This window comes from Capricornis sumatraensis, chromosome 2 (assembly GCF_032405125.1).
Source record: "Capricornis sumatraensis isolate serow.1 chromosome 2, serow.2, whole genome shotgun sequence".
NCBI lineage: Eukaryota > Metazoa > Chordata > Mammalia > Artiodactyla > Bovidae > Capricornis > Capricornis sumatraensis.
The window spans coordinates 189,870,059-189,883,147 of NC_091070.1; the positions used below are offsets into that span (position 1 = coordinate 189,870,059).

Here is a 13,089-nt window from a genome sequence, read left to right on the forward strand (position 1 = left end):
AACAAGACTTTGAGGCAGACAGACAGAGAGGTCAGATCCCACACCACCGTTTCCTAGCTGAGAAGCCTAGATGATTCCCTTATCCCCTCTGTGCCTGTGTCCTCATCAGAATATAGGGTCAGTAATCCCCACGGCACAAGCATGAGACTTGAATGACATGGCACGTGCAAAGGGACTGCTCTCACCCCAGAGTGCTGGGTCCACAGCGATGCTCAACTGCCTTTCCCTGCTTGGTTGCGAAACCAACCCTGCCTGACATCTGCTCGATTGCACTCTGCCTAGCGGCTCTCCCTGGTTGAGCATGGAGATTGCATTTTACAGAATGGAAGAGGAGAGGAAATGGGACTTGCTTTTACAGCAGGGAATTCTTGGAGGACTGTCAAAGGAAAGCAAGTGGCTGGTCTGACATTCACCTCTGTGCAGGAGGCTGCATCGGAGCCTGGACACTCCCATTATCGGAGGCTGCGGCCCGCAGTTATCTCGTGTCTACACCTTGTAACCCCAGGTGCTCCTTCATCCATCACTGGCCATTGTCTGGTACCCATTCCTCCTTCCTCCACCACCTCCCGCCAAAGGGGCCTCCTTGTTAATAAGCCAGTTTGTTCAGATCCTGAAAACTATCTGATTCTGGTCCCTTTTATCCCAAACACCATCCATCCATCAACTGCCTGCTCCATGTGCTTGGTTAGGAAAATGGGAATGGTGGGGGGAGAGAGACAAATAATAGATAAAACTTCTTAGCTGCTATCTCTAAAGAAATAGAATGGATAAATAGATCCATCAGACATGTATCATGCCATTGGACAGCAAAGTCCATTTGTGAAAAACAGGATGGGAGGATTTATCTCACATTTTAAGCTGTTAATATAGGAGGGAAACATATTTTCCTTTCTCTCTCCCAGAGGAGAGGGGAGTCCCTAAGCTACAAATGTGTAATTTTTAGTTCAGTTTGATGGTTTTCCCTTCACTAAGGTGGAAAAGGTGAGGGTCTCCCTTAAATGTATGGTGTGGGCTTCCCTCTGATGTGCCAGGAAGGATGTAGGACCTGAGAGCACTATGAAATCGTCTTCCATGGGGTTGTCTCTCACCAGTTCCTACATGCTATGTGCAGAGGCTGTTTCAGAGCCTTTGCCTCTAGCACAGAGGGACCAGAGGGAGAACAGCATCCCAGTTTTTACCGGGAAGCTCCTAGGTGTTCAAGAGCTATGCTAGATACTGGGGCTTCAAAAGTAAATCTCAGTCCCCATCTGCCCTGCAAGATGTCACTGTGTAACTTGGCTACAGTGATGGGGTATGGAAAGTTCTGGAATCCCGAGCTATGTGAGGGAGTAGGATCTGATGATGTGTAGGGGGGCAGAAGAGGTCAGGGTTGGCTTTCTGGGTAAACAGACAGCTAATTCTTAGCCTGCAGAGTGTGGTTAAGAGCTGGGAGAAGGTGGGGGCCAGTAGGCAGCAGTGCTTCTCAGGCAGTATGTACAAAAACCTGGAGGGGACACGAAGCCTATATAGGGGATTAAATTGGAAATATTAGGTTAGCCAAAAAGTTTGTTCAGCATTTTCCATAAGCTCTTTATGGAGAAACCTGAACAAACTTTTTGGCCAATTCAGTAGTTCATTCAGCCAACAAATACTGATTTAGTCCCCTCCTAAGGAGAAATACTATTCTAGACACTGGGGGTCCAGCCATGCAAAAGCTTTCGTATTAATGAGGGGAGGCACACCAAGAAAAATACCTATCATCTCAGGTAGTGACGAGTGCCATATGAGAAAAAATAAAAGAAGGTAAGGTGTTTAGAGGGGAATTATTTGAGCAGAGAGGGGAGTGAAACAAGAAAGTGAGTCTTGGATGAACTCCTTTAGAGGATGAGCATTTCAGGTGCAGGAGAAAGCAGGTGCAAAGGTCCTGAGGCCTGAGAGAGCTGGACATGTATGAGGAACAGCAAAAAGACTCCCATGACTGGAACAGCAGGGCTGTGGAAAGAGTGAGTGGAAGGAAATGACATCAGAGAGCCGTGAGGGCTCAGCATTCAGGGCTTTGTTGTCCTGTTAGGGACAACAGATGCTTCCGTCTATTGGCTCACAAAGTCTGCAAAGGGAGACAAGATGGTGTGATCCGTGGCATCAGACCAGAGAAGACCTTGTGAAGCTAGCTTTAGATTCTTATGCTTTAATATGATGTCTGTGGGGCATTGAAGCTCCAGGACCTCTCAAGGAGGGCAGGGTCATGACTGGAAAGTGGCCGTCTGTGGAAATCTCCCTAGGACCACAAGCTGCTGCCATCAGGAAAGGCCCCATGACCAAACCAAAACATCAAACCCAGCTCTTCCCAGCCTGAGGAGGACCAGTGACCACCCCCAGGAGCTGAGCGGAAACTATTTTCCACCCCCTCGTGAAATTGGCCACCTCTCAGCCCTGCGCACGCTCTTTCCTCTGAGATGTCCAACCCTTCTTCACCTTTCTTTGCTTTTCTAGTGTTAGTCGCTCAGTCATGTCTGACTCTTTGCGTCCCCATGGACTGTAGCCCACCAAGCTTCTCTGTCCATGAAATTCTCCAGGCAAGAATACTGGAGTGGGTTGTCATTCCCATCTCCAGGGCATCTTCCTGACTCAGGGATCAAACCTGGGTCTCCTTCATTGCAAGCAGATTCTTTACCGACTGAGTCAACTCCCACACACTTCTTAGCCTCTGCTGGCCATCGTCTCCTGTCCTATTCAGGCTGTCTTACTGCTCCCCACGTTGGGCTTCCTGCTGATTTGGGACCTGATGTTCTTCCAGTGCTGGGACTGTGTCTGATTCATTTCTGTTCCCCAGCACCCAGCCTAGGGCCAAGTACAGGGGTCCCTAGAATGCTCACCCATATCCCAAGCAAGGGGGTAGCCTCCCTGATTTTCTTCACAGAGGATAAGCCTCTTTCTGCCAAGCTGAATCACTTGCCCTTCCTCAAACGGCGCCCGGCGGCTTCCTCTGCTGTTTCTCATTTCTGCACCGTGGTTTTTGAAGCCTCCCCTTTCTCTCTGTCCATTTTCTTCACCCTAAAGGCATCTAGTTCAGAAGAGATTCATTGAGTGCTGAACTCTTTAGATCTTCCTCTATCTCAAAGCAGAAAAAAAGAAAAAAGCCTCTCCTTATTGCTTTTCATTCTGTCATTAATTTACTTTTCAAAAGACACCTTGTCAAGCTGAGGATTATATCTTTAAACCATGTTTTTACATCCACTACCTATAAAACTGTAGATTATAGATCTTCTGAAAAGACCTGAGGGAGAATACATTTGACAGGTTTTATGCCTTTTGCGTGATGAGAGCCAGACATTCTTGGAGAGGGAGAGATGCTGATCTGGTAAAGGGTGGCTGCTGCTGCTGCTGCTGAAACTGCTGGTGCTGGTGCTGTGTTTTCATTTCTAAAGATGCTGGGGATTCAGCATCCTCAGAGGAGCAGGGCAGACACTGGCCTTGCTTCTGTGGTTCAGAGGACAGGAAATTGGCATCACTCAGCTGGTCGTTTTGGCTCACAGGTGGGCCAGGCAATTGTTTAATCCCAGTGTTCTCGTCTTGTGTCTAAAGGACTGCACTTCCTAATGGGCTCCCTGGCCCCCGTTTCTCCTATCTCCCCTGCACCCCACACGCCACATCCCTCCACTGGCGGGGAGCCCAGAGCAAAGGTTGGGGAGTGCATGCTTGATGGACTGCATTCACACCCTCGCCATCCTGTCGGCTCCGTGGCCTGCCGGATGCAGCCTCACTGAGACCCAGTTTCATTAGCTATTAAATGGGACTTGTAAAACACACCTAAGAGGGCTTCATTAAGGCTAGGTAAAGCACACAGGTAAACAGTACTGTGGTGCCCTTTTGTCACCCATTTCACAAACGTGTAATGACTCCTCCACTCTCAGGAATGCTCAGCCTTGACTGCACTGGAATTGCCTGGGAAGCATTCATTGATTTATTTACTTTTAATTGAAGTGATACTACTTAATTGAAGTATAGTTGATTTACAACATTGTGTTACTTTCAAGTATATAGCAAAGTGATTCAGATTATATACATATTTTATGTATATATACATATATAGATAGATAGATATTTCTTGTTGTTGTTTAGCCGCAGAGTTGTGTCTGACTCTCTTGTGACCCCATAGGGGGTTCCCTATAGGAACCCCGCTAGGTTTCTCTGTCTGTTGGGATTGCCCAGGCTAGAATACTGGTTGCCATTTCCTTCTATGGGGAATCTTCCCGTCCCAGGAATCAAAGCCATGTCTCTTATGTCTCCTGCTTTGGCAAGCGGTTTCTTTACCACTAGTGCCACCTGGGCAGCCTCCAATAAATAATAAGTGGAAATTATTTATTATGATAAATTAAGTTTAAAAAGTAGGAAGTAAGTTAATGACGGAAGAGCCTGGTAGGCTGTGGTCCATGGGGTCGCAAAGAGTCGGACAGGACTGAGCGACTTCCCTTTCACTTTTCACTTTCCTGCATTGGAGAAGGAAAAGGCAATCCACTCCAGTGTTCTTGCCTGGAGAATCCCAGGGATGGGGGAGCCTGGTGGGCTGCCATCTGTGGGGTCGCACAGAGTTGGACACGACTGATGCGACTTAGCAGCAGCAGTGTGTGCGTCAGTCAATACATGGTTTTCACACCAACTGGGAGGGCAGGTTTTACCCTCAAGGAGCTCACAGTCTTCGGGTCAACAGAAAACTCAGTGCAACACCCGTGTTTGCTCTTTGAGGACTGATTGGAGCACTGTGGGGCAGTGAGGCAGGCTGATATGACTGGCTCTTCCACAGGTGGGCAAAGTCGCAGCACAGGGAAAACCACTCAGTCGCATCTGACTCTGCGACCCCATGGACTATACAGTCCATGGAATTCTCCAGGCCAGAATACTGGAGTGGGGAGCCATTCCCTTCTCTGCGGGATCTTCCCAACCCAGGGATCGAACCCAGGTCTCCTGCATTGCAGGCGAATTCTTTACCAGCTGTATCCGAAGGGGAGCCCGAGGTGCCTGGCAGATGCATGGATTCCACACTTCCCTCTGGGAGTGGAGGAGAGACCACATTTCTGAAGTGATTCTTTGTTCAGTCCCTCTCTTCACCCACAGATGCTTGTTAATTCCCTCCGATTCAAGGCACAGCCCTGACCTCTGGGGATGCAGTGCTGAATGAGACAAAGCTGATCCCTGCCTTCCAGATTACCATCCATGGGGAGAGAGGTCAAAAATAGTCACAGGAAATGTGGGATCCAATATATAATTACTAATTGTGAAAAAGGCAATGAAAGAAAAGATTAGTGTGCTGTGAGAAAATAAGTGGGAGAAAGGTGATATTTGTGGTAAGAACTCAAGCAAACATGAGAGATTAGTTGAAGAAATACAAGATTATGTTGAGTCCCAGTGAAGGAAAATTGAAGGAACTTGAGTCAGTCTTTAATTTTTCTGTTTGTTTCAGTATGTCTTCTTATCTTGCAAACTAATAATGGTTCTCCAAATGAACAAATGTTATCAAAGAACTGAGACCGTTCTCATGGTACTTTGTTTTATTGGTAATTGATGGTTTCAAAAGTATCTGCCTGTCTTGTCCCTCCACCATCTTAAAAGTTCCTCTAAGACATGGATGGAGATAGTTCCTTTTCTTTTCTTTTCTTTTTGGATGATCCAAAGTGCCATGAGCAGCTAACCCTCTAATTAACTCTCAACACCCAGTTTTGACTGAGTTATGTGGGTGATAGAACTGTTGGTTGTTGATGGCACAGTCTGGTCCAGGACAAATAAAAAGTCCATGCTGATGGGTATCGTCTGTCAGCTGAGTGAGGTCTGTATCCATTGGTTAGCACAAGCAGTGACATCCCCTGTCCCCGCTCCAGCCTGTGCCCGGAGGCACTCAGCATGCCTGGGTCTGCACCCTGTGGCCTGGACACGAGGCACCTCCGTTCTGGGGTGCGGGATTGTTACACTCTCTCCTCCTCTCCTGGGTGCCCGATCTGCAAGCCGACCAGGGGCTCCAGCAGCTCCAACGACCATCCGCCTTAGCTCCTGCATGGATGATTTCCCAGGGAACAAGGTTAGCATACCAGCAGCAGCTCGGATAGTGAAGAGTGAAGCCCATCCCACCGCCCTAGAGTGGTCTATACACTCTCCTTGGGGAAATGCCTGGGTGTAGCCAACCAAGACCTCTGTGCTTGCTGCCTCACACTTAATTTGAAACTCTTGAGTGGAGTGAGAAGAGGCCACTGGGAGCCCATCTCATGAAATTGGAACCCACGGTTCCATGGAAGATGGATAGCAGAGAGAGGCATGGAGGCGTGTGCCTCTGGAAGAATAACTCCAAGCCAGTGAAGTGTGTGCAGAGAGGGAGCTCATCCCAGCTAGAGCTTCACAGACAAAGGCCAGTCAGACATCCCTAGGGAAAGGATTACTGGGCTTTTAAATGAGGGTTCAAAAACCAACCCCCTCAGTCTCTGATGGAGCCCCAGTGGTTGATAGATTCTCTGCACAGAGCATCAGAACCCGTGCTGAACATGCACTGTCTCTAGAAACCCAGCTTACACAATCCCTCTAGCCTGGGACATACTGTCTGTATGCCTCTGGACCAGCTCATCTCCTCTCTTAGCCTGAGTTTTCACTTCTGTAAAGGAAAAGGATGGATTCATCCAGTGGGGTTTTTCCATCATAACTTTTTTCATTACTGTTGTTGTTTTTTCCTTAAATGAAATCTTGGATGGGACCCGACATGGATGTCAGATGAAAGTGAAGCTGTCCTATTTGTAGCTGTGGTGTCTATTAGGTTTCCCTGCTCCCCTGGGGCAGCCCCTAGGAGACCGCAGGCTTCGTCAGATCCCAGTGTAAATATCATTGGGTTAGATTATCTTCAAGTCCCTTCCAGCTCTGTAATTATACTCCCTGGTGGGGCAGCCACAGCAGGGTTCTCTATTCCTCTCACCTCTGTGGCTTGGTCCCTACAGGCAAAGATTTGCTGGGAAAATCCCTCAGGCCCTCCATTAGTGGGTCTCCATGGTGGCTGATTCCCCAGCCTTAGATTTCCTTGCCAGATTGATCTCTGTCTGGCTGAAAGTTCAGTCTGATAGCCTCACGGCCACTCAAGGTCCATACCCTGCTTAGAACAAGGTTAATGGAACCCCCATGAGCTGAATGCAACTGACTGAATGTACTCTTGCAGGGAAGCAGGGCTGTGAGGAGGACCCAGCGCTCTGTGCCCTGCCTCCCCATAGATCCTTGTTATCATGTCCCCATTCTCTAGTGCCCACCATGGTTCATGTGACTCGGCGTGGTCATCACCAAGCCCAGCACTGGATCGCTGGCGAGGCATCTCTGGGTAGTCCACACTGCCTGTTCCCTTTGCACTATGCTGTGTGGACAGGAATCCATACAAGTCCCTGGCTCTAGGGGCCCCTGACATGCTCTGATTCTAATCATCCAGATAGAGCCGACATCTGTTCTTTTAAACCGGGTCACCTTATAACCAGCACTTGGACCATATCCTCCCTGTCCACTCCCCAAAGAGATAGTCAGTGCACTCATCTCAGACTCTCTGCCTTCATTCCCCACATGTCCTGATTCTTAGGACAGTAGTCCCCAGCCTTTTTGGCGCCAGGGACCAGTTTCACAGAAGATAGTTATTCATAGACCAGGGTGTGGGGGAGATGGTTTCAGGATGATTTGAGCGCATTGCGTTTATTGTGCACTTTTATTTCTAATCTAATGCCACCTACAGGCGCACAGCCTGAAGGTTGGGGCCCGTCTTAGAATGTAAATTAATAGAAGGTAACAGTTAAGAGCCTGGGTCCTAACATCAGATCACCTGGATCCAAACGCTGGCTCTGACTCTCCCCAGGTAGATGACCCAGCAAGTTATTTCACCTTCTTTCTGCCCTCATATCCTCATCTGAGAACTGGGGTGATAAAGCATCACTGACTCTGAATATGAATTTGAGCAAACTCCAGGAGATACTGAAGGGCGTGCTGCAGTCCCTGGAGTCGCAAAGATTCAGACAGAATTTAGCAACTGAACAGCGACAACATCACCTTCTTGGAGGGACAAAGGGGTTTATGCACATGAAGTGTTGCAATAGTGCCTGGTGCAGAATTTGTTATTCTTTCTGTTCACTGACCTTTGGTTCCTCTGGAAAGTTGCCTGGCCAATGAGGCAAATGGGAGCTGAAACGCAGTCCAAACTCCACTTGAAAAGTTAAGAAATCCCTGGGCCTTGGAGCTGGGCAGTATCAACCCTGCACGATTTTCTGTGTATCTCCCAACTTACACACCTAACAGGCAGTTTCTTTTTTTCCAGTTCCCATGAGGAAACTGTACCAGGCTTGGCCCATGTAATTGTTCTGCTTGGGTTTTGTTCTCTGCCTCTTCCTTCATAAGGACTCTAGAATTGACTCACATCTTGGCTTACCCCTCTTGGAATTCTTCCTACAGGATATCAGGCAGCTTGTTGGGACCCCATTTATATTCGCTTTAGCCCACAAAGGAGGGATTTAGATGCAGCTCCAACTCAGGACAGATCTTCTATCAGTAGAGTTCTCTCTTAATTTTTCTTACGTGAAAGAGCTTGCCACACAAATTAGCTAGTTTAATTCTCAGCACACTGTGACGCAGGTACCAACATCACCCCCACTTTACAGGGGACGCCTACCCAACATGAAAATTAGCACCACTGGGATGTGAAGGCCTATTTGACACCACAGTTGTGTTACCTTGCCTCCCATTTAGAACAACGCTCCCATCAATAAAATTGTTACCCACCATCATCTCACTCTAAAACCAAGCTCCTATCCCATCTACCCCTTGCCTCAATAGTTTGTTTTACAGATAACCTTAGATAGACCCTTCCAGAATTATTTTTCTTTACATTTTCATCATTGCAGTTGTCAAATGAGACTGATTTATACATTGATTTGGTAGCCCATATTTTTAACATCATTCTGTGTACAAGTATACATGGAAAAATTGGAAGCTTATGGATTAAAACATGCATAGAGAGTCTTGAAGCTCAAATGGAAACATAGATGAGAAAGATGGGTCCCAGAAAGAAGAAATGATTATCAGCATACCAGTAAGTTAGTGAAACAGCTGAGATTCACACGCAGGTCTCTAGACTTCATCTTTCAGGGACTTGGACCCTCATTTGAGAAACTTCTTTTCTGATGCAGTTGCTTTGTGTTGCAGCTTAATAGGTTTAACTTTGAAACCTTAAGCATTACATTACTTGCCCCAAGCTTGTGTTTAGTCACGACAATTTACTTATCCCTTGTAGTGGATCGAATAATGCCCCTCAAAAGATAGGATGATGTTCAACCCCATTATCTGCAAATGTTACCGTATTTGGATATAGGGTCTTTGAAGATAAAATCAAGTTAATATGATGTCATGTTGGATTAGGGGAGGTCCTAGTCCAATGACTAGTGTTTCTATAAGAAAACAGAGATGTAGAATGGAGACCACCACGTGAAGACAGAGGCAGAGACTGGAATGGTGTAGCTACAAGCCAAGAATGCTTAGTGTTGCTGACAAGCACCTGAGGCTAGGAGAAAGAACAGATTCCCTCATGGAGCCTCCAGAAGAAAGCAGCCTAGCCAGTACACCCAGAATGGGATTTCTGATTTCTAGAAGTCTGAGACAATACATTTCCATTGCAATAAGCCACCCAGTTTTTGATACTTTGTTGTGGCAGCCTTCAGAAATGAATACATCCCTCCAGAAATGGGCCCTGTTGTCCATATGCGCCTCGGTCTAAAACTGTTCTCATCTGAGAGAGGGTCCTGATGGCAGGGAGAGAGCGTAAGAACTGATAAACGCAGGAGTCAGTCACAGAGCTCAGAATGTGGGTTCCTAGAGCAGTGGGCAAGAGGGCACAGAGGAGAGAGGCTGGGAACCCCAAGAACCCTCTGAGCTGGAGTAGGCTAGAAGCTGAGTGAGGATGCACGGGCCTTACCCTCTGACTGCATTTTCTCACAAGCAAGGCCCTGGCGACCCACGGGGCACAGACACTTGCAGCTGGTACCCTCAAGGATAGGCTCCCCATTGTTGAAGCAGGGCCCACAGCGGCAGGTGTTGAATTCCATCAGGTACTGGTCCAGGGCTCGCCTCAGGTTCTGGCGCTTGGTCTCCAGGGACCCCAGGTTCGTGTGCTGCAGTATCTCATGGATCGGCCTTATCTGTGGGCACAGAAAGAACAGAGGACTGCACCCTGGGCTCTGTACAGCTTCCCAGAGCCCAAGAACTGGTCATCAAGCCTCAGGAAGGCCTGCTGCACGCCAGGCACAGAGCCAGATTATCCTGTTGCATTAGATCCAAGCAGCCACTCTGTAAAGCGGGTATTAGGTTTCCCAGGCCATGGATGAAGAATCAGAGTCTAAGAGTGTTTGAGTGACCAGCTCAGTACCACACACAATGGACCATACTGAACATGGTGCTACATAACTCTGAAACCTGTGGTCCCCAGATCCCAGAGGAAGACAAGAACCCAAAAGCTAGCTGTGCCAACTCATCCGCCCCCTCCAGCATTCTTAGGAGGCAGGAAGAGTATAAAGTACTTATATGTCTATGTGTATGTTTTATTGTCAGCCTTCAATGCAGGGATTAATAAAGTTCCTGATAGGCAGTTGTGTTGCCACTGCTGAGCACAAACCCTAATGGTGTGAGTGTGGGGTTTGCCTGTGTGTATGCTGGGGTTGTCTTATATTTGCAGCAGCCCATTCTAGGCAGGAATGTAGCCCAGGGTTTCTCAGCCGCAGCACTATTGCATCTCCAGCTGAATAACTCTTTATTGGCAGGGATGGGCTGGCCTGTGCATTGTATGATCATTAGCACCATTGCTGGCATTTACCCACCAGGTGCCAATAGCATCTTCTAGCCATGAAAACCAAAACTGTTTTCTGATATTGCTAAATAGCCCCTAGTGGGGAGAGGGTGGTCAACCCCTGCTTGGAAAGTCGTAGATAGAACAGAGAGCATTGACTCTGGGGCTAGAAAATCTGGCTTCAAATCCCAGCTCTGCTTCTAGCTGTGCGATTTCTGTCCCATTACACATGGAGCCTTCCTTCCTCATCTGTAAAGTGAGAAAAACAGTCCTACACTCCTGGTTTATCAAGAGGATTAAAGTTGAAAGGCAGGCAAGGGCTGTCACACAGTCACAGCTAAATGAATGCTGCTCACTTCTCAGCTGTGTGGCCCAGAACTGCCCCTCCTAAGCCTGAGCCCCATTATCTATAAAATGGGGATAATAACTTACTTAAAATTCATGTGAGGATCTAAGGAAATAATGAAAGTGAGATACCATTGCAAAGAGGAAGACCAGAATAAAATAAAGCACCATTTTTATTAGATGTGATGATAGTAAAAAAAAAAAAATTTTAACTGCAAGTATATATGATTATCTGCAATATGCTTATAGCACTATTTTTTAAACACATAAACATGAAAATTCTTTCCCAGGTCTCTCATTTTACAGGAGAGGAACCTGAGGAGCTGAGAGAGGAAGGATTTGCCAAGGTCACAGAGCCATTCTGAGATGGGACTGAACCCTACTGGAGCAAACTTCCTTCTCAAGAATCAGAGGTCAGGAAGGGCACTCGCCCTGCTTTGAGTGGGTTCCTGGAAATGTGTACAGAGAGACCTGTGGCAAACAAACCTTGTCCTGTGACCAGGGGCTGTGGCTGAGGTCACCAGGCTGGTCATGTTGGTACTGGCTGGGCCCCCAGCCAAGGGGAGGAGACCATTACTGGAAGTGCAGGGAATCTGGCCCCACAGTTAGGAAATTGGTGCAGAATGGACTGCCCTGGATAAATATGACTTTTAGTTCCAGAGAAAGCCAGGACCATTGGGCAGCTTCCCTTTGACCTTCCGGGGGAGCCCAGAACTCAGACCTCCATCTCTCCTTTCTATTCCCTGAATCCTCAAGAAGAGGGTGTGGAAGGGCTGGTGGGACTTAAAGAGGGAAGAAGATTGGGGAAATGATTCTTAAAATGTTAGAGCTTGAAAGCTATTGGCAATGGTCTTGTTCCCATTTTACAAATAAAAAAAAATCAGAGAAGGAAAGTAGTATGATATAACACACTATAAAATAACAGATAACGTATAATAATGTATACCATAACAACATCATCACATGGCATGATTCCTGTGTTCACTCAATCTAAGCACCTGCCATAAATAGACACTGCTCAGCTCTGGGAATATGCAAGTGAAATTCCACTGTGAGCATCAAGTTCCAAATAACTCTCTAACTGGCCTCCCCTCTATGTCTGTAGTCTGATTGCCTATCTGTCTGTCTGTCTCTGAGCATTTTCGTTTAAAGCACAGCTTTAGTTGCATCAATCCCCTGCTCTATGACCTGCCAGCAGCCTCATGCATCGAATCCAACTTTCCAGGGGTCATCACAGGTTGTGAAGAGATCCTGAGCATTAGAATCAGTCAGTCTTGGCTCCAGCTGGGCTGTGCCATTTTCTAGTTCTGAGATTTGGCCAGCTTCCTTAACCTCCACAAACCTGCCTCCTTATCCGACTTCACTAAGTACTGATATCTCTTTCCCTAACCTTGAGATGAAACATTTTACTATCCCCATGTTACACAGCAGAACCCTGAGCCTCAGAAAATGAAGTAACTCATCCAAGGTCACACACACACATCAAAAAGGTGGCTGATCCGTGAACCAAACTACATCTTTTTCACTCCAAACCCAAGCTCTCTCTCCCAAAAGGCAGTATTGAGTCTTCTCCAAATCATGCACGTCAGCCTTCCCCTTGGATGTTTAGCTCAAAGCAAACAAAGAGCTTACCTCCTGCCCATGAAAGTTGATATATTACTCCTGATATCAATTTTACAGTTTTGCCCAAATCACTAATAGCTTGATGATAGCAATTTTCAGACCCTATGTGAATTACAGGTGCGTGAAAATGGTCCCTTACTTATTGGAGAAGAAATGAAATCAAGGTTAATCCATCTGACCTCTTTCTTCATAGAAAAGAGGGTGTTGTAATAGATTTTTAGGTTTAACTGTTTGTATATATTTTAAAGAGAAGGAATGTGTCCCCACCTGGAATTTTTACCTATATATAGAAAATGAGCAAAGGT

At 47.0% G+C, this 13,089-nt stretch overlaps 1 protein-coding gene across 1 annotated transcript in view; it reads right to left on the reverse strand.

Annotated features, from left to right (window-relative positions):
* Nucleotides 1-5,532: 5,532 nt before the first annotated feature.
* The window catches only part of C8A (complement C8 alpha chain), a 76,463-nt gene continuing 68,906 nt past the window's right edge, over nucleotides 5,533-13,089 (reverse strand). The window contains exons 10-11 of the mRNA XM_068966287.1: nucleotides 9,950-10,172; nucleotides 5,533-6,024 (exon numbers count right to left, since the gene is read on the reverse strand). Of these exons, the coding sequence (XP_068822388.1) occupies nucleotides 5,873-6,024; nucleotides 9,950-10,172 (375 nt within the window). The 3' untranslated portion in view covers nucleotides 5,533-5,872. The remainder of the gene's footprint in view (nucleotides 6,025-9,949; nucleotides 10,173-13,089) is intronic.